This window comes from Suricata suricatta, chromosome 9 (genome assembly GCF_006229205.1).
Source record: "Suricata suricatta isolate VVHF042 chromosome 9, meerkat_22Aug2017_6uvM2_HiC, whole genome shotgun sequence".
NCBI classification, from domain to species: Eukaryota; Metazoa; Chordata; class Mammalia; order Carnivora; family Herpestidae; genus Suricata; species Suricata suricatta.
The window spans coordinates 102,828,959-102,850,284 of record NC_043708.1 but is presented as its reverse complement, the minus strand read 5'-3'; the positions used below and the strand labels follow the sequence as shown (position 1 = coordinate 102,850,284).

Sequence of the window (21,326 nt, the reverse complement as noted above, 5' to 3'; positions counted from 1 at the left end):
GAGCGAGCGCGCACAAGCGAGGGAGGGTAGAGAGAGCGAGCGAGCGCGCACAAGCGAGGGAGGGGGAGAGAGGAGGAGAGACAGCATCCCAAGCGGGCTCTGCATCACCAACACAGAGCCCAGTGCAGGACTCAGACTCCAGAACCATGAGATCATGACCTAAGCCGAGATCAAGAGCTGAGCGCTTCACTGACTGTGCCGCCCGGCGCCCCAGCTTAATTCATCTTAATAAATCGTTTTTAAGTGTTTGGGTTTAGTCCAGACAAGTTTTTACTGGTATTGGACCTATTCTTATGGCTTTCATTGTATCTTTTTGAGCAAACTTTTACATTGGTAAAATTAATAAGTGCTTAATAAAAGTATTTAACAAACAATAATTACTCCATTAAACGGGTTTGGACAACATTTATGAAGTGCTCGTCTATTGTCTTTACTGTCCTCTTACCCTTAGCTTTCTAATTCATAGGTTAAAAAAAGTGAGTCCTTGTAAGTTAAGGAATGCAAACGTGCATTTTTCTGAGGAGCAATTATCATAGCTGACATTTTACTTGGAATTATTGTTCATTAAAGGGTGTTCGCAAATGCATATGTATGTGTCACTCTGATACTTGCCTAAAAATGTTTTTTTCTTTTCTAGCAACAACCCTTACGGCCAAATTTAGTAGAGACTAGTTGTCCCAACATTCGTATGGATCCTAAATTATGCCCGGCTGATCCAGACTGGATTGCTTTTATACACAGCAACGATATCTGGATATCCAACATTGTCACCAGAGAAGAAAGACGGCTCACCTACGTGCACAATGGTAACACACAGCTCTGCAAATCTGCTTTTCTGAAAAGTACTTTTAAAATTTTGCTTCTGCTTACTTTTTGAAATTGAGGCAAGCTGGGTGCCTTTATATTTTAAATTCACATCTTTAAAATTAATAAAAAAGTAACAGGATAAGTAGTACATACCACATGCATAATGGTACCTGTTTAAATGTTCATGATGTCAGGTAGCACAACAGTAATGCCTCAGGCTTTAGCTTTAATATGATTTTGGTTAATAAGACTGCCAGAATTACCCCAAAACTGTTCTCTTTGAATCGGATTTCAGTTTTAAAAATGAATCTTTTTTTGGGAAACAAAGACCTAATATGCATCAAAAATTTATCTCCCCTTTAGGAGAGGCTTCTTAGTTGTTTTGTCATAATAGGAAAAACAAAACTTTGTAGAACTATGTGTATTATAGAAATATTTAATTTTCATTGAAGTGATCATAGTAATACTAAGCACTACTCAAAGCCCAGAAAAGCTGTGAATGTTTTCCTCTAAAGCTTTCATACAAATGAAAGATGGGAAATAGTGTATTGCTTTTTCTTTGAACACGTGAAACAACTTAAGATTAATGCGTTCCATAGTGAAGCATTTGTTTAGGGGTGGCGGGGTGGCTCAGTGGGTTGAGTGTCCAACTTCAGCTCAGGTAACAATCTCGTGGTTCTTGAGTTCAAGCCCCGTATCAGGCTCACTCCTGACAGCCTGTCAGCACAGAGCCCACTTCAGATCCTCTGTCCTCTTCTCTTTCTTTGCCCCCTCCCCCCACCAAATGAATAAACATTAATAAAATAATAAATAAAATTTTAAAAATTCATTTGTTCAACTCTTGCTTACTCTAATGTTCACAAATCTGATTTATTGGGCATCTTTTTCTTTAATGTTTATTTATTTATTTTGAGAGAGAGTAAGCAGGGGAGGGGCAGAGAGAAAGGGAGACACAGAATCCCAAGCAGGCTCTACACTGTCAGTGTGGAGCCTGACATGGGGCTCGAACTCACGAGCCATGAGATCATGATCTGAGCCGAAATCTAGTTGGACACTTAACTGACTGAGCCACTCAGGCGCCCTTGGGCATCTTTCTTAATAAATTATATTAGAATACAATAGTGTATTGACATCAAATATTTTTTTCATTATTAGGATAATCAGTGTTCTAAAAGAAACCTTTTCCTGAACAATTTACATTGGTAGAAAGGACATGGAATTAGGAGTCAAGAAATCTGTTGTAACTATTCAGTCAAGAAAAATACATTAAGTTCCTATGTGCCAGGTAATGTGGCAGGAACTAAGAATACAGAATTGAGTAAGACGTAACCTAGGCCCTCAAGGAAACTACGTGAATAATAAAGCAGAGTGATAAGCAAACAGAGGATGTTATGAGAGCATCAGTGAGGGGTAGTGTTCTGGAAGGGCTTTCTAGAAGAGAGGACACCTAACTGGCACCTAAACTGATCATAGATATGAGTGAGTCTACATTAGCCTGTACACTCCAGGTGAGGGGACCACATGAGAAAGTCTTGATGAAGAAAGTTATGTTTTTGAGGAGTTAAAAGCAGTCTGATGGCTCCTAAAGTGTCATTTATGAGTCAAGAAGGGGAAAGTAAGGCTGGCAGATAAAAAGAGCCAAGACGGGTAAACTGTATTCTCTGTAAATCAACAGGGTCTCTAGAATGATATATGGGGTCCACTGGAAAGTTTTATATCTTTATTTTTTTATTTTGAGAGAGGGAGAGAGAGACTGAGAGTGAGCAGGGGAACGGCAGAGAGAGAGGGAGACACAGAATCTGAAAAAGCTTCCAGGCTCTGAGCTGTCAGCACAGAGCCCAATGCGAGGCTCGAACCCACAGACTGAGATCCGATGCTTAACCAACTGAGCCACCCAGGCGCCCCTGAAACGTTTCTTAGCAATCGGGTGGTATGGGCAGAGTCATACTGTAGATAAATTGTTCTGGATACTTTGTGAAAGTTATATTTGAAAAGCACAGGACGAGGGACAGGGACACCAAAAGTTGACTGTTGAAATTAATCTAGGCTTAATGATCTAAAACTAGAGCATCAAATAAAAGGGAATGGAGTAGGGAAGTTTTTAAGTGAAAAGTACGTGTTTTGGTGTTTCATGGGTCGGGGAATCAGGACAGCTACTAGCAGCAACAGAAGGATTAGGTCAGTGATTAGTAAATCTGGGTTGGAAATCTGGGTTGTAAATGCTTTCAACAGACATTGAACACTCACTACACACTAGTTATTGTACTTGAGTCTGGAATTGCAAAGCTCTGACAGTAACTGATAGAATTAAGGCATTTTTTAAAGTCTATTTTTTCTCCTGTAGAATTGTTTTTCACACAGGATTATTGTGAGGATTGACACAATTTAAAGTAGAAAGCACCAGAGCCCTGTGTGATGCTCTAGTATTGTTTTTGTTATGTTTCCTTTCTGTGCATGTAGGTATGTAATATGTTTATCATTTTTAAGATTAGTGTACTAATTAAAGATATAATCTAGAACCAGAGAGCTGAGTTTGAGTTCCAGATCTACCAGTTTTTAGTTCTGTGACCTTGAGTAAATTATTTAACCCCTTGGTTTCCGTATCTAAAAAGGCATGCTGTTATAGTATGGTTATGAGGTTTTAATGAGTTAATATTTGTGCAGTGTTTAGGATGGTGCACTATGTTAGTTTACATAGAAGGATAAATAAAAAGTAAGCATCTTGCCCCTCTTATTCACGGTAAGTTTCCCAGTGAAAGTCTGCTTTTAGATGAGTTTAGTCAATGAGCATGTGCATGTGTTTATTTTCTGCCTAGCACTTTAAAGGAATGTAAAAGAAATATAGTACCAGCCTCAGCTCTCAAATGATGTATCAGAAGAACAAAGCGATACCTTTTATTTAATTAATAAATAACTCAATAATTGAGGTCCGTAGTCAATGAAAGGGAGAAAAAAAAAAAACCACTGGTTTTAACTGTATCATTCATTCCAAAATTCAAAAAACTCATAAAAACTGAGCTTACTTTTCACTGGCTTAGTGCTAAAACTCTTTTGGTGGCAAAATCTGACCTGAACTGACCTGAGGATATTTATAATCTTAATCCTACTTAGTGTGTCTATTCATAAGTTTGTTGTAGGAATATTGGTGTATTCAATTACAGGATATTTGATTCCCATGCTGGAGATGTTACATAATTTTATGGTAGATATATATAATATATATGAAAAATTGCCCAAATTCTGAGTTTCAAACACTTCTGGACTAAATATTTTTGGATAGGGGGTTACTGGTTCATTCTGCATATTTGTTTCAGACAATATATAGAAAATACAAATAAGCAAAAATAATACATTGAAACTAGTTTATAATCCTGAAATCACTATGAGGTATCACTATACACCCATTATATTGACTAAAGTGAAAAAGATTAATTCTGAGCACAAATATTAGAAAGGAATTTTCATACATCACTAGTAAGAATATAAAATAAAACATACTTTGGAAAACTGTGGCAGTTTCTTATGAACACTTACCATACTACCAAGGCATTCCACTCCCGGGTCCTGATTCAAGAGAATTGAAAGCATACACCCACCAAGATCCCTATACAAGAAAGATTAGCATCTTTATTCATAGTTGCCAATAATTAGAAGTAGCCCAGATATCCATTAATAGGTTAATGGATAAAGGAATTGTGATGTACTATGGAATACCACCCAGCAATAAACAGAAGTGGATAATTGATATGTGTAACAACATTGATGAATCTCAAAAAGCAAACAAAATATGAGTTCACATATGTGATATCTAGAATATGCAAAACTAAACTATGGTGATGGAAATCAGATCAGTTGTTGCTTCTGGGGTGAGAGTGGGCATTGACCGAGAAGAGGCATGAAAAACCATGCTAGGTGTTGGAAATAGTCTATGTCTTGATGAGGTGTGCTTATATATATATATATATACACATATATATATATATATATACACACACACATATATATATATATATATATACACATTGTTCACAAATAGTATACCTAAGATTTTGTAAATTATAAAACAATTTTTTAAAAGTGCTTGTCGGGGCACCTGGGTGGTTCAGTCGGTTAAGCGTCCAGCTTCGGCTCAGGTCATGATCTCACGGTTCATGGGTTCCAGCCCCACTTCAGGTTCTGTGATGACAGTTAGCTCAGAGCCTGGAGCCTGCTTTAGATTCTGTATATTGCTCTCTCTCTGACCCTTCCCTGCTTGCACTCTCTCTCTCTCTCTCTCTCTCTCTCAAAAATAAATTTAAAAAAATAAAAAAAAATTTTTTTTTAATGCTTGTCCATAGTCTCTCATTACTTGGAGAGAACCACATTTTGATTTATATCCCCAACACTTTTTATTTTTAAGAGAGAGAGTGTAAGTTGGGGGGGCGGGAGAGAGAGAGAGAGAGAGAGAGAGAGAGAGAGAGAGAGAGAGAGAGAATCTCAAGTTCCACACCCAGTGCAGGTCACTAGGATCGGGACCTGAGCTGAAATCAAGAGTTGGATGTTCAGCTGACTGAGCCACCCAGATGCCCAGAAACAAGCATTTTAAAGTGTTGAGGAGGGCCTGGATGGCTTAGTCGGTTGAGCATCCGACTTTTGATTTCAGCTCCGTGGGATTGAGCCCTGTGTTGGGCTCTGAACAGAGCGTGCTCTCTCTCTCTCTCTCTCTCTCAAATAAATAGATAAAATACATGTTTGTTTAACATTTTAAAAATGAAATTTAGTATGCATGCCATTTAATAATTGTCGTGTCCCGCAGGCGCAGGAAAATCCTCGTGGGTTCTTTTCCTGAGGGAGGGAGAGAAAACAGGGCAGGAGAGGGGAGCTCAGAGAGTGAAGACAGCACACGTTTTTCGATCAAGCCTCTAGCTTCTTCCTTTATTCTTCTTCCTCTCCTTTCTTCTCCCCCCAGAAAACACTCTTATTTTATATATGGTTTTGGGGCAGGGAACTGCCCTTGGTCGGTTGCCAGGTAACAGAGTTAAATGAATATCAAAAGAAGCGCCCAGACTTGCCTCTGCAGTGCTGGGGAGGGGGAGCTAGCGCTGAATAATACAAAATGCGGTTTTGATCTTTTGTGCACCTTGGCCAAATCTACGTCTGGCGCAGCAAGACAGTCGCCAAAAATTATTTGGGCCAGGAAATGGCAATCTCCAGCCTCCAGATGCAAATCTTGTTTTTCTCGGTACTCCCTGGAGAGCGAATATCCTTGCCTGAGGCAGCCAGAAAACTTGGCGGCTCCCGACAAGTAATATGGCTTTAAAAAAATTTTTTTTTAATTTTTTTTTTTAATTTTTTTTAATGTTTTATTTATTTTTGATACAGAGAGAGACAGAGCATGAGAGGGGGAGGGGCAGAGAGAGAAGGAGGTACGGAACACGAAGCAGGCTCCAGGCTCTGAGGTAGCTGTCAGCACAGAGCCTGATGCGGGGCTCAAACCCACGAACGCGAGATCTGACCTGAGCCGAAGCCGGAGGCTTAACTGACTGCGCCACCCAGGCGCCCCTAAATGTTTGTTTCTGAGAGAGGGAGAGAAGGAGAGAGAGAGAGAGAAAGAGCATGAGTTGGGGAGGGCCTGCGAGACCAGGAGACACAGAATTTGAAGCAGGTTCCAGGCTCTGAGCTGTCAGCACAGAGCCCAATTTGGGTCATGAACTCACAAACTGAGATCATGACCTGAGCCAAAGTCACTCAACTGACTGAGCCACCCAGCCGCCCCTAATATGGATTTTTAAAATTCAAGTACATTGTAAACGTTTCTCCATGTCATGAAATCTTACAAAATTATGGCTTTGTGGTTTCAGAGGGTTTATGTGTGGTGTGTGTGTGTGTGTGTGTGTGTGTGTGTGTGTTTTGAGGGAGAGAGAGAGCCAATGGGGGAGGTGGGGGAGGGGCAGAGAGAGAGAGGGAGGCAGAGGATCCAGAGCAGACTCTATGCTGATAGCAGACGGCCCAGTGTGGGGCTCAGACTCATGGACCACAAGATCATGACCCAAGCCAAAGTTAGATACTTAACCGAGCCACCTAGGCACCCCACTGAGGGGGTTATTTTTAAAGCAAGAGTTCCCTTCAAACTACATGCTAGAAACTATTTGTTGGAAAGTGCAAAACTGATGAAAGCTGAGATGTTCTGGTTGAATGGAAGAAGGGGAGGAGGAATGATGAAATTATATGATCTGTAAGAGCCATTCTAGGTCTAAAGTTTGACTTTTCTGTGTAGAAGGTACAAGTCACTGTAACCCTCTACATGTATTTTTGTTTTCCATGAGCCCAGCTAAATGGGGGAAATAACATTTATGGAGGTTTTGTTCTAAGTGCTTTATGTAAATTAACTCATTTAATTCTAACAACCTTAGGAGATATGTTCTTATTCCCATTTACAAATGGGACACTGTGGTGAAATGAGGTTGGGTGATTTATCCAAGGTCAGTCAGTTAGTAAATGATGGAGCTCAGATTTAAATCCAGTTCATTTATTTCCAGAGTCCACCACTGTACTACAGCTGCATTTCAAAATAAACTAAATCATTGTGCAATATGAAAGGATAGAGAACTGCCTGTGATGATTTTGCCTTTTATGTTTGTCCAGAGCTAGCCAACATGGAAGAAGATCCCAGATCAGCTGGAGTTGCTACCTTTGTTCTTCAAGAAGAATTTGATAGGTACTCTGGCTACTGGTGGTGTCCAGAAGCTGAAACAAGTAAGACAGTTCAAAATATTATAAATCAAAGTATTATGACATTCAACTGCCAGGTAGTTAAGTGCACAGATTCTAAGTCCTGAATAGTAGCTCATGAAGTCGTGAAGATTGGATCCTACCAGTAGTTATTTAGAACATACAGGCTATATCCCACCATAATGAATTCTAATAAAAACAACTGCATTGCCGTTCAGCGCCTCAGGTCCTTCAACTCTTTACCACTTTTTCTTCTAGAAGCGGATCTTGCTGGTAACATTGGTGGCAAAATAAAAAACACCACACCTTAATGCATTGTTAAAAAAACGTAGGATTGACTAGAGAGTGTACATGAGCATATGGCCAAATTAGTGTATGAAGGGATCAGAAAAAAGGACACAAATTCCTCCTTTTTCTGGGTGAATTCACAAGTGTCTTACTACTTGAGAAACAGCTCTCTGTGAAGCAGTGGCTTTCAGATTTTTTGTCCGTGATCCAGTTAGAAATTTGCTTTACGTTCTTGCCTAATAATTCATACATATATTATATACAAAAACTGAAAACAAATTTCATGAAGCAATACTTATCCTCATGTGAAAGGCACTCTGATACTATTTATTTTTTATTATATATTTTAAATGCTGGTTATTACCCATTAATGGATTTCATGACCCAGTAATTGTTTGCAGCTAGCTTTTTTTTTTTTAAGTAAGCTTTATACCCAATGTGGGGCTTAAACTCATGACCCCAAGATCAAGAGTTGCATGCTTCACTGAAGGAGCATCCTAGCAGCTAGTATTTTGAACACTTCTCTAAGGGACTATGAAAAATATTACTTTTAAGCCATGTCTTAGATTTGGACATTTAATTTAAGATATAAAATATTTGCCATAATTGTGTTTGTTAAAACAAGACATGAATTAGAGAAACCATTAAGAGAAAACTGGACTCTTTTTAAATAGCATTTATTTTGTCATAGGAAATCTTATAACTATAACTAATTCATTTTTCAACAAGGAATGCATTTTCAGGTATGCAGGGACTAAAGACCCTCACAAATGTGTTTCTACTGTAGGATGCTTAACCGAGCCATGCAGTCACCCCTCTGCTATTTTAAATATGTATACGTACAGGGGTGCCTGTCTGGCTGAGTCTGTAAAGCATGTGACTCTTGATCTCAGGGTCATGAATTCAAGCCCCATGTTGAACATGAAACCTACTTAAAATTTAAAATATATATATATATGTATACGTAAGTATCTTCAGTTTTGCCTTCCAAAAGGAGTAACTTTAACCAGCAAAAGTGATTTAGCAATAATTCACCCTCTTAGCACACAGACTAGTGATAGTTTCATACACAAAAGGCAGCATATTTTATAAATAATTTTTCACTATGGGAAATATACTACTAGAGGAAATGGTCAGTTATGATTACTCTATAGAATAATTCTTCTAAATTTTCAATATTTAAATTCCTTTTAAGCTCCCAGTGGCAACAAAATTCTTAGAATTCTGTATGAAGAAAATGATGAATCTGAGGTGGAAATTATTCATGTTACATCCCCTATGTTGGAAACAAGAAGGGCAGATTCATTCCGTTATCCTAAAACAGGTACTATATTTATTGACATTTATATTCACTCATTTCTACTTTCCAAACAAGATTCTCTCTGCAGTCATCCAAAGGTATGGTTGACATTGATCATTTACAGCCTTGGTAAAATTGGGTTGTTCATTAAATGCCACAGAAGAAAAATTAAAAAAAATTTTTTTTTTTAGCTAGAGAGTGGGGGAGAGAGACAGTCCCAAGTACGGTGCTTAAACTCATGAAACACAAGACCATGACCCGAGCCAAAAGTTAAGAGTTGGCCGCCTAACCAACTGAGCCACCCAAGGTGCCCCTGAAGTCGATTTTAAGATTACAGGCTGATCTTTTTAAAGTTTTTCAAAGGTTGGGAAGTGCCCAAAGCTGGTTGGTTACTTCAAGGAATGAATAAAAAGGCATCATTGCTAGAAAATAAAGATTTTTAAGGGATTATGTTCTTAATAAATCAGTATTTTTTTTTCCATTTTACTGTTTATAGCATTTTTTATTTATTTTTATTTTTTTAATGTTTTTTGTTTATTTTTGAGAGACAGAGAGAGACAGTATGAACAGGGGAGGGTCAGAGAGAGAGGGAGACACAAAATGTGAATTAGGCTCCAGGCTCTGAGCGAGCTGTCAGCACTGAGCCCGACGTGGGGCTTGAACGCACAAACCGTGAGATCATGACGTGAGCCGAAGCCAGATGCTTAACCGACTGAGCCACCCAGGCGCCCCTTATAGCATTTTTTTAAAGTTTATTTATTTTGAGAGAGAGAGCAAGCAGGAGAGGGTCAGAGAAGAGGGAGAAAGAATCCCAAGCAGGCTCCATGCTGTCAGCATAGAGCCCAACAGGGGGCTCGATTCCACCAAACATGAGATCATGACCTGAGCCAAAACCAAGAGTCAACATTCAACCAATTGAGCCACCCACACAGCCCTGTTTATAGCATTTAATTACATAATGATACAGAATTTCCCTTCTTTATTTCATACTGACTGTTGATGTTTTTCAGCCTCTTTTTTTTTTTTTTTGATACCTATCCTGAGAATTATGGATGAGTTCTGAGATGGAGTTCTGAGATTCTTAAATAGTAAAGGCCTGACTCTACCATGTTCCTGACTTAACTAAAGTATAAAGGGGATTGATCTGGCAAAATTTATTTGCATAATTTTTGAGTTGCATTACTATTCATTTCTATCTTTCTAAAGGCACAGCAAATCCAAAAGTCACCTTTAAGATGTCAGAAATTATGATTGATGCTGAAGGAAGGGTAAGTATGAAATGTGGGATTGACTTTTTGTGTCTTTTGACTAGTCAATCGAGTAGATATCTTAGATTCACTCTAATTTTTTGGACTTGTTTAACTTGCTGAGATGTTTGTGGACCATCAAGTTAAGATTGACCTAATATTTTGCTTGAAAACTTTTTGCTGGTTCTCAAGATAGGAAGGAATATGGGGATATGCATATTTACCACTCTTTTCCAAGTTTTTCCTCTTTGCCATTGTTAATTCTCCAGGTCAATATTTTTAAAATAGCAGTATTGACTAGTGATTTACCTTTTGTGTTAAATAGATGTCCCACATTTCTTTTGTACTGCTGCTTTCCATTTGGATAGTCAAATTCTTATAGGCTGAATCCACACAGGATTAATTTAAAAAGTCTTCTCTGCTAGACTTTTTTTAAACAGCTTTATTGAGATGTAATTCAAGTACAATTCAGTTCACTCATATAAACTTTAAAATGACTTTTAGTGTGTTCATGGTTGTGCAACATTTTCATAACCCCAAAAAGAAACCCCACATCCCTTAATCATCACCCTCCAACCTTCCCATATCCCCTAGCACTGGGCAACCACTAGTATATCTACTTTCTGTCTGTAGATTTGCCTATTCTGGACACTTCATTTAAGTGGAATCCTATAGTATCTAATCTGGTTTCTTTCACTTAGCATTAGGTCTTCAAGCTCCATCTATCTTGCACTATGTATCAGCACTTTCTTGCTTTTTTCCCCTGAAGTTTTTATGTATATATGTATACATGTAATCTCTGCATTCAACATGGAGCTCAGACTCACAACCCTGACATCAAGAGTTGCACACTCTTCGACTGAGCCAGCCACGTGCCCCAACACTTTATCTGTTCCTCAGTTATTGACATTTAGGTTGTTTCCACCTTTTGACTGTTACAAATAATCCTCCCATGAAATGTGTGTGTATGTTTTTCACCTCTCTTGGTTTGATACCTAGAAGTGGAATTGTTCAGTCACGTGATAGCTGTATGTTTAACCTTCTGAGGAACTGCAAGACCGTTGCCCCAAGTGGTTGCACTATTTTACATTCCTATTGTGTGAGGTTTCCAATCTCTCCACATCCTCATCAACACTTGTATTGTTCGTCTTACTTTTTATAGTCCTCCTAGTAAGTTTGAAATTGTATCTCACTGTTGTTTTGATTTAAATTTTCCTGATGGCTAATGATATTGAGCATCTTTTCATGTGCCTATTGGCCATTTGTGTATCTTCGTTGGAGAATTGTCTATTCTTATCCATTGCACTTTGTTAAAAGAACTTACCTTTTTTGTGTTGGCTAGAAGTTTAAAAGAGAAAAGTTTGCTCATAAGGGCCATTTCACTAATATATTACACAAATCATATTTTAGGCTAAGGTATAGGAAACTAGAGACTATTATTTTTCTTTGATACTGGACTCTTAAGTGATTAAAACTTGTTTTTACCACTTGTTAGCAAGGGTTCTATTAGTGTAAACTCATGGGAAAACACTTTTTTTTTAGACTGTGCTAATTCTCATGCTTAGGACACTTTTAGGCATTAAGAGTACACTAGCGTATGTAACCCACAACTTACCACTGGTTCTGCTGTACCCCTCGTGCCCATTTAAATACCTAAATCTGAGAAAGTGTCATGCTGTTAAAGATAATGATTTAAGTAGACTAGTAAACTAGTTATTCATAGATGTCTTCTGTAACTAGAATCCTTTTTTTTTTCTTTTCTAAAAGATTATCGATGTCATAGATAAGGAACTGATTCAACCTTTTGAGATTCTCTTTGAAGGAGTTGAATACATTGCCAGAGCTGGATGGACTCCAGAGGGAAAATAGTGCGTATGTTAAATTGTCACTTCTTTACAAATAATTTAGAATCCAGAACTTTAGAAATGTTTATGCTATTAGATTGCCCCTCATTCAGGGATGCCTTCACATGTAAACTTGCAAAGTAGTTTTTTATTTTTATGCACAGAAAATTTTTCCTTAGTTAAGTGGCCTTGTGGATTTATATTCCTTATAAGCATAGGGGCACTGCATTTTAATCCTGTCTCTTACATAGCCACTCATGGTTTCAGTGTTTGTTCTGTGGTTAAATTGTATGACTTTAGGGCTCACATGTAAGGTGGGTTTTTTATATAATTTAAGCAAAAATTTTGTAGAGTTTCATGTGAAGATATTTACATATAGTTCCTAATGTAGGCAACGGGAGTTTCACAAGGCTGGCAATTGGTGACACTAAAGGGAGAAAACAATTTAACAGGCTATTTGTGGTTTTAGGAGTTTAAAGAAAACCAGTTAAAAAAAACTCTATTCAAGCTTAACTTTAAAAAATAAATATAGAATAAGGTAATACTTCTAATTAGCTGTTTGTAGGTGCTAATTTAATTTTTCAAAGCAATTCTTTAATGTGATTATAGCAATAACTGATGGGTACTAGGGGAGAGAGTAAGGGAATATTCATTTTCTGAGAGCCTGCTTTATTTTTGGTGCTTTTTTGTTTTGTTTGTTTAAATAGTGCTTGGTCCATTCTACTAGATCGCTCCCAAACTCGCCTACAGATAGTGTTGATCTCACCTGAATTATTTATCCCAGTAGAAGATGATGCCATGGAAAGACAGAGACTCATCGAGTCGGTGCCTGACTCAGTGACGCCACTGATTATCTATGAAGAAACAACAGACATCTGGATAAATGTATGTATGTTTTCCTGTAGTTGGTTAAATATTTTCTAAGAATTCTAAAACAAGTGAAGTTTTATAGTAAACTATCAAAATGAAATTTTTAAATTCTAAGTAACCATGAATGTTAATTGCTAAGTTTGAACATTTCAAATTGGAATGATGGTTCTAGAATGGAATAGCTTGTAGATAATCTCCTTGGCTACAAATGTGCCCTTTTCCTGGACACATGAGGTTTTGAAAACATGAGTTTTCTCAGGAGTGCTTCTCAGGAGGACCCCAGTAGAGGTCTGGAAAAGAATTTTTCTTTTAAGTTGGCAAACAATACCAAAATTTACCAATTTTCCAATTTAGTGGAAAAATTTTAAACAAGATACAAAATAAATAAAGCCAGATCACTCCCTAGCTGAATACAGGCTTCATGTGATTCACCCTTCAACTGTTAAAATATTTCTCTTTGGAAAAGAAAAGTAATACGATTTTGGATTAGGATAAGTAATAAGGGGCACCTGGCTGGCTCCATTGGTGGAGCATGGGACTCTTGATCTCCTGGTTGTGAGTTCAAGCCCAATTTTGGGTATAGAGATTACATTAAAAAATAAAATCTTTAAAAAAATAATAAGTAATAAGATTCTATAATAAGATTTATATAATTAAACCTCATGCCATGTTTCAAAGAATTACAGAGATGGTGAGTAAGAATAAGCTTTTGGTTGTATTTTTCTTTTTTTACCTTTTGGAAACATTTATTTCTGAATGGAGGAAGTCTATGCCTAAAGTGAGATAAATCTGAAGGGCCCAGGCAAATTCTGTATCATAAATGCACATTACCCCCTAGCACTGACAGTTGTTTATATTTCAGAATGTATTTATCAATTCTTTCTCTAACTTAATTGAATTGTTTGTGTAGTATTTCCATTAGTGTGTATAGTAAATGAAGCTATTCATTTTACAGATCCATGACATCTTTCATGTTTTTCACCAAAGTCATGAAGATGAAATTGAATTTATTTTTGCCTCTGAATGCAAAACAGGTTTCCGTCATTTATACAAAATTACGTCTATTTTAAAGGAGAGCAAATATAAACGATCCAGTGGTGGGCTGCCTGCCCCAAGTAAGAAATCCGTTTTTCTTAAAAGTATATATATATGTTGGGGGCAGAAGGTGGGAGGGGCAAGGTAATGTAATGTCTTTTGTATAGTTTATAAGCATCAGTACTTGCTTCATCAAATTTAATACGTAAGTGGGGTGCTTGGGTGGCTCAGTTAGTTGAGGGACCAACTTTGGCTCACGTCATGATCTCATGGTTCATGGGTTCAAGCCCTATGTTGGGCTTTGTGCTAAAAGCACAGAGCCTGCTTCAGATTTTCTGTCTCTCTCTTTCTGCCCCTTCCCTGCCCACACACTCTTTCTCAAAAATAAATAAACATTAAAAATAACTTAATATGTACTTAAACTAAAATATAAATACATGCATATGTGAAAACACAGAACAAAGTTCTTGATGGATAATTATTATTAATAGTGAGTAATCTCTGGGAATGGAATTACTTATTTTTGCATTTACTTTTGCCTTGACTAATATTTTTGTTTAAAGTGAGCCCATGTCATATTTAGGTTTAAAAAGCTACTTTTAAAATGTTACTTGTTTATTAGAGATTTTTACATACTAATTTGTTTTTGCTTTTGCTTTTTATATAGTATTTTTACTTTTTTTTTTTTTTTTTTTACTGTTTAGTTTTGAGAGAGAGAGTATGAGTGAGGAAGGAGCAGAAAGAGGGAGACAGAGAATCCAAACCAGGCTCTGTGCCTGATGCGGAGCTTAAACTCAAGAACTCAAAAACTGTGAGATCATGACCTAAGCCAAAGTCAGATGCTTCACCAACTGAGCCACCCAAGCACCCCACCTCCATCCTCATTTTTTTAATACTGTCTGCATCTATGCTGAAGCTAATATAATTGTAGCTCTTCACATTGATACAATTATATTGCTCAAAGTGAAACTAAATATTGTGTCAACTGAAGTAATTTCTCTTTAAAAAGTGATGGTTTGGGTGTTAAAGTCGGACTTTGACTCAGGTCATGATCTCATTGTTATGGGCTGACAGTTCGTGTCTGTGCTGACAGCTCAGAGCCTTGAACCTGCTTTGGATTCTGTCTCCCTCCCTCTTTCTGCCCTTCCCCGGCTCGTGCTCTATGTCTCCCTCTCTCAAAAATAAACATTTAAAAAAATTTGAAGGCTGAATAAATTCAATTGTATGTCTGGACACATTGTGTTTTCCATGTATCCGGGTTCCTTCCAGGGTTTGGCTATTGTGAACAGTGCTGCTGTGAAGATGGGTGGCCAGGTATCTGAGATCCTACTTTAGTTCTTTTCCCAAAGTGAAATTACTGGATAGTATGGCAATTCTATTTCTAATTTTTTGAGGAATGATAGCTTGATAGCTGCACCATTTTACATTCCCATTAGCAGTGGGATTTATCTGCATTCTTGCCAGTACTTGTTATCTTCTGTGTGTTCTGTTTGGTTTGTTTTGGTAATAGCCGTTTTAGTGGGTATGAAGTGGTATGTCATTGTGGCTTTGATTTGCATTTCCCTAATGACCAGTAACTTTGTGCTTCTTTTCATGTGTTATTATCCATTTGTAGATCTTCTTTGGAGAGATGTGTATTTGAATCCTTTGCCAACTTTATTTTTTAAGTTTATTTTGAGAGAGAGCATGTGTGTGCGCACAAGGTGGGAGGGGCAGGAGAGAGAATCCTGAGCAAGCTTCAGACTCAGCAGGGAGCCCAAAATGGGGCTGGAATTCAGGAACTGAACTGAGTTCATGACCTGAGCTGAAATCAGGAGTCAGACACTTAAGCAACTGAGCCACCCACATGCCCCAAATCCTTTGCTAGCTTTTAAAGTGGGTTTGTTTGTTTTTCTCAATGCAGCCTCTTAAATGTGAGAAAAATGAGCTACATCTTAGGACTAGCAAAATAGATACTGCCTATGACCCTGCTCCTTTCCTTAGTGTAACTTTCTTTGCCTTAAAGAAACTAGGCAAACTAAATCTTGTATCTCCAAGATGAAGAATTTTTTTTTAAGAATTTCTTCCTTAAGTTTCCCTTACCAACTCCCATTGTTCATAAATTAAATCCACTTTTTAAATTCCAGAAATTTTAGTCACTGGTCAGAGAGCTGTGGATAGTAGTTAATTAACATAATATTTGGGGGACAGTATTTACTCCACTTGAAGAATGTAAGAGCTATTACCTCAGTTAACATTCATCTCAAAAGCCTAGCTTCTTTGTTCCATTTCAGTGTCTCTTTCTAGGCCCCTCAGCTACCTCTTTTCTTTCTTTCCTTCCTTAAATCATTTTATTTTTTAAATTTTTTATGTTTCTTTATTATTGAGACATAGAGAAATAGAGCATGAGTAGGGGAGGGAAAGAGAGAGGGAGATACAGAATCCAAAGCAGGCTCCAGGCTTTAAGTTGTCAGCATGGAGCCTGACGCGGGGCTCGAACCCACGAACCAGGAGATCATGACCTGAGCTGAAGTCAGATGCTTAACCGACTGAGCCACCCAAGCGCCCCTCTCTTCCCTTCCTTTTTTCTTAGTTTTTCTTGCTCCAAGTCTTCCTTTTTGTTGATATCCATTTTATTTTCCTCCTCCCTCCTCTTTCTGAAGTGGCTATACTGTGAAGTAGTATTTGTTACATATATGTTAAGTACTATTTTCTGGTTATAAAGTTTACTAAGTTGAATTTTTGCATCTAAGGAAAAGAAAATAAATCAACTTTTTAAACTTTAGTGGAGCCCTATTAAGACCCTGTACCATGTCACAGTCTCATCCTGTCCCCAACCGTCTCTCCCCACAGTGTTGCTAGGCAAAGAGAAATGGTTTTCCATTGTTTAGCCTCCTCGTTAGGCCACCAAGAGAGCCTGCTCTGTCCAGACAGAATCTTGTAAAGGCAGTGGGGCCTGTGATAATACCTAGTTTATTTTTTTGCAAATGAAGAACAATTCTATTAAAATTTCTCTTCTGTGGCTTTTTAAGTATTTTGTTGCATTTCTAGAAGAAATGCCTTGTTAACCATTAGACTTTTTTGTCTAAACAAAGGTCTAGAAACACAAATGCTTTTGAGTTCTTTTCTTGCTTTGTGATCAGAATCTATTTTGTTATTTTCACTTGATTTCCATGGATCCTTCCATCATTTTTTTTTAATTTAGATTTTTAGTGTTTTATTTATTTTTGATACAGAGAGAGACAGAGCATGAGAGGGGGAGGGGCAGAGAGAGAAGGAGACACAGAACCAGAAGCAGGCTCCAGGCTCTGAGCTAGCTGTCAGCACAGAGCCTGACGCGGGGCTCGAACCCACGAATGTGAGATCTGACCTGAGCCGAAGTCGGAGGCTTAACCAGCTGAGCCACCCAGGCGCCCCTGGATCCTTCCATCATTATTCCAGAGTACTGTGAAAACTCATAACATGGAGTTTTTGTTTTTTTTTTTTTAATTAAGGTAAGGGGTACCTGGGTGGCTCAGTCAGTCGAGCATCTGGCTCTTGATTTCGACTAAGGTCAGGATCTTGCAGTTCGTGAGTTCAAGCCCCATATCAGGTTCTGAGCTGATGGCATGGATCCTGCTTGGGATTCTCTCAGTCTTTCTCTTTCAAAATAAATAAATAACTTTAAGGTGAAATTCACATAACATTAAATTAGCCATTTTATTTTTTTAAATTATATTCTAAACTTTATTTATTTTGAGAGAGAATGCATGAGTGGAGGAGGGGCAGAGCGAGGGGGAAACTGAGAATCCCAAGCAGGCTCCACTCTGCCAGCACAGAGCCTGATGCAGGGCTTGAAATCATGAACCTTGAACTCCTGGGTTGAGCCGAATCAAGAGTTGGACGCTTAATCAGCTGAGCCACCCAGGCACCGGTAAATTGGCCATTTTAAAATAAACATTTTAAACTAAACAGTGGCAGGGTGCCTAGCTGGTCAGTCAGTAGAGCGTATGACAGATATCGGAGTTGTGAGTTCAAGCCCCAGGTTGGGTATAGAGATTACTTTTATTTGTTTGTTTGTTTGTTTTGAGAGATTGCAAGCAGGGGAAGGGCAGAATGAGAGTGAGACAGAGAACCTAAAGCAGGCTCCAAACTCTGAGCTATCAGTGCAGAGCCCAGTGCAGGGCTTGAACCCACAAACTGTGAAATCATGACCTGAGCCAAAGTCAGATGCTTAATCAGTGAGCCCCATAGGCACCTTGAGAGATTACTTTAAAAATAAAAATAAAATATTAAAAAATAAAATAAAATGAACAGTGCATTCACAGTGTTGTGCGTTCCCCACCTCCCTTGAGTTTCAAAACATTTTTATTACCCCAGACATAACTTGAAATTTTTAATGTATGTTTTTGGAAAGAAGGGTTTTAGAATAGTGTTCTTTATTGTTTCATTTGCTTATAGTCTGATAGAGTACTGAATTATAATTATGTTTATCTTTAGGTGATTTCAAGTGTCCTGTCAAAGAGGAAATAGCAATTACAAGTGGTGAATGGGAAGTTCTTGGCCGGCATGGATCTAATGTATGTTCTTTTATTCTACTGATGTGTTTGGTCAACATCTGCTGTGTTTATGCAGTAATAAAAAGCAATAGTGCAACTTCATATGACTCTAGTGTTTTGAAACTATTAAGTTAGGGCCTTAAAGGACTCAAGTTGTTAGGAAGGAAAAATCTTCGGTGAAGTTCTGAATCTCACCCATCTTACAGCCCTGGTATCAGATGTGTTCTGGTTACTTAAGGTCAGCATTTTCTTTTCTTTCCTTTTTTTTAAAAAAAAAAATTATGGTTTTTATTTTTGAGAGACAAAGAGAGACAGTGCAAATAGGGGAGGGTCAGAGAAAGAAACACACAGAATCCAAAGCAGGCTCTAGGCTCTGAGCTAGCTGTCAGCACAGAGCCCGACGTAGGGCTTGAACCCACGAACCGTGAGATCGAGACCTGAGCTGAAGCTGGATGCTCAACCAACTGAGCCACCCAGGCGCCCCTAGGTCAGCATTTTCAAATACAGTGTTGCTACTTAATAAGGAAAGGGCTGGGCCATAATTCCTGAGTCTGCAAAAGTTGTGAGTTGTGTTTGAAAATTATGTTTATATCTCTTATAGACTGTTCATGACATTTTTACATTAAAAACTGCATTTACTACTTCTGAGGTAATGAGTCTCTTTCACTTACCTGTTTATCTCACAAGTTTAAAGTTTAATCCACCACCTGCCAAGAGTGATGGACCTATGTACAGAGTATAGACTGATAGGGAAAAGTGGGGATATCCACCCTCTGTTTTCTCTCAGCATGCAGCTTTATGTAGCATTTCATTGCATTCTAATTCTTTTTCTTTTGCCTTTCATAGTATCTTGTGTTTGTTTCAACTTTCAGTTAGGTGGTCAGTTTCATGGAATCTCTAAGACTCCATCCTTTATATGTATGATGCATACATACAGTTAAGTTGATACATGCTATCAGGATTTAGTGAAGTCTTTTGATTTCCTCAAGTTGATTTGGAGATTTATTGAAGGATTATGTATACTGGTATACTGACTACTCTAGAAGTCACTCATGGTCCCCAAAGTGATGAAAGAGAAAAAGTGAAGATCCATGTCTCAGGTTTCATTTTGTTGGTAAAAACTTCAGAAAATCATAGGCAACTGTTAAAGTCTGTTTTCCACTGAGAATCTTACATGGCCTTCTGATTATATATCCAAATATATATATATACACATATATTGTGTAGGGACCTTGGATGCTAATGTCATTTGAGAAGAATCTTACTGTGAAATTCTAAGTTCTGATGACAAAAAATTACACTGATGTAAACTTCCTGCTTTATAATGGTTGAATAATACTGAAGGAACCCCCAGAATCATATTTACATAAATCTGAACCTTATTTGGGCAACGTAAACATATTCCTGCTACTTGCCATTATGTGCATCCGTTTTCTTCTTTATGTCATGCTTATGTAATGTGTTTGTCTCTCTCTTTCTTACTCTTCTGTATTCCCCTCTATCCTTTCTTTAATTGTTTTTAAATTACCCCTTCCTTCTCTGCTTTTGCCAGTGACCTTGTTCCCACCCAAAGATTTTTAAAATTATTTTTTAAAAGTCTTTATTCACTTTCTGAGAAAGACACAGAGCACGAGCAGGGAAGAGGCAGAGAGAGAAGGAGAGGAAGACACAGAATCTGAAGCAGGCTCCAGGCTCTGAGCTATGAGCACAGAGCCCAGCGCCGAGCCTGAACCCATGAACTGTGAGACCATGCATGACCTGAGCCGAAGTCGGATGCGTAACAGACTGAGCCAGCCAAGCGCCCCTCCCACCCAAAGATTTTTAATGGTAGTAATTGGGTAAAGCTTTGAGACTTTTAAGGCCATGTGTTCCTTACTCTTGAGGCGGTTCTCAAAGTATGGTCTTTGGACCAACTGCACAGCCTCAGTATGTCCTGGAAACATTTTAGACACGTAAATTCTCGGGCCCACCATAGACCTTCTGAATCAGAAATAATCAGGTAGGGGTGCCTGGGTGGCTTAGTTGGTTGGGTGCTGACTTCAACTCCGGTCATGATCTCACAGTTGGTGAGTGTGGGCTGGAGTCTGCTTCAGATTCTGTGTCTCCTTCTCTTTCTGCCCCTCCCCTGCTCACATTAAAGCAAGAAAAGAAAAAAAGAATTGTGGTGGGCCCCAGCCATCAGTTTAACAAGCCCCTCAGGGTGATTCTGATACTTTGCTTGAGTAAGGTGGTTACATGAAACAAAGAAAGAAAAGAACCATTATAATCAGGGGTGAGAAATTAACCAGTTATTTCTTCAGTTTTGAGAGGCCCAACTCCCAGCTGCTAGGTCCAGAGCAGAACCTGTGCTAACCTTTTGCAGAGATGAACACATACCTGTGAAGCTTCAGGAATGTTTGTTCTGGCATTTCCTATCACTTGTATCCTTTCTATATATCTCGTATGGGCTTACCTAATTTCAACTGTGTTTTTGTTCCTGTGTATGCTAAAATATGTTTGACAATGAAGAAGCTTCCTGGAGAAAATGTGGCATTTAAAATACTTGGCTTTGGGGAATGCATCCATGTTTTCTTTGCTGTGTTAAAAAAATTTGAATTTCATTGAACACTGAGTAGGTTGGTGGATTTTTTAAAGGGATAATAAAACCCATTTATTTAGACACTTACTGTAATTTGGGAAGAATATTAAATGAATTCAGCTGTGAGTG

At 38.2% G+C, this 21,326-nt stretch overlaps 1 protein-coding gene across 5 annotated transcripts in view; it reads left to right on the top strand.

Annotated features, from left to right (window-relative positions):
• The window catches only part of DPP8 (dipeptidyl peptidase 8), a 67,299-nt gene that overhangs the window by 25,383 nt on the left and 20,590 nt on the right, over positions 1–21,326 (top strand). For all 5 annotated transcript variants that reach the window (XR_003912948.1, XM_029950719.1, XM_029950720.1 and 2 more), the window contains 8 exons: positions 638–806; positions 7,432–7,542; positions 9,002–9,130; positions 10,313–10,374; positions 12,121–12,221; positions 12,905–13,082; positions 14,023–14,182; positions 18,561–18,640. Coding sequence is in view for 4 of the 5 variants with exons in the window: in XM_029950719.1 (XP_029806579.1) it covers positions 638–806; positions 7,432–7,542; positions 9,002–9,130; positions 10,313–10,374; positions 12,121–12,221; positions 12,905–13,082; positions 14,023–14,182; positions 18,561–18,640 (990 nt within the window). In the remaining variant the exon portion in view is untranslated. The remainder of the gene's footprint in view (positions 1–637; positions 807–7,431; positions 7,543–9,001; positions 9,131–10,312; positions 10,375–12,120; positions 12,222–12,904; positions 13,083–14,022; positions 14,183–18,560; positions 18,641–21,326) is intronic.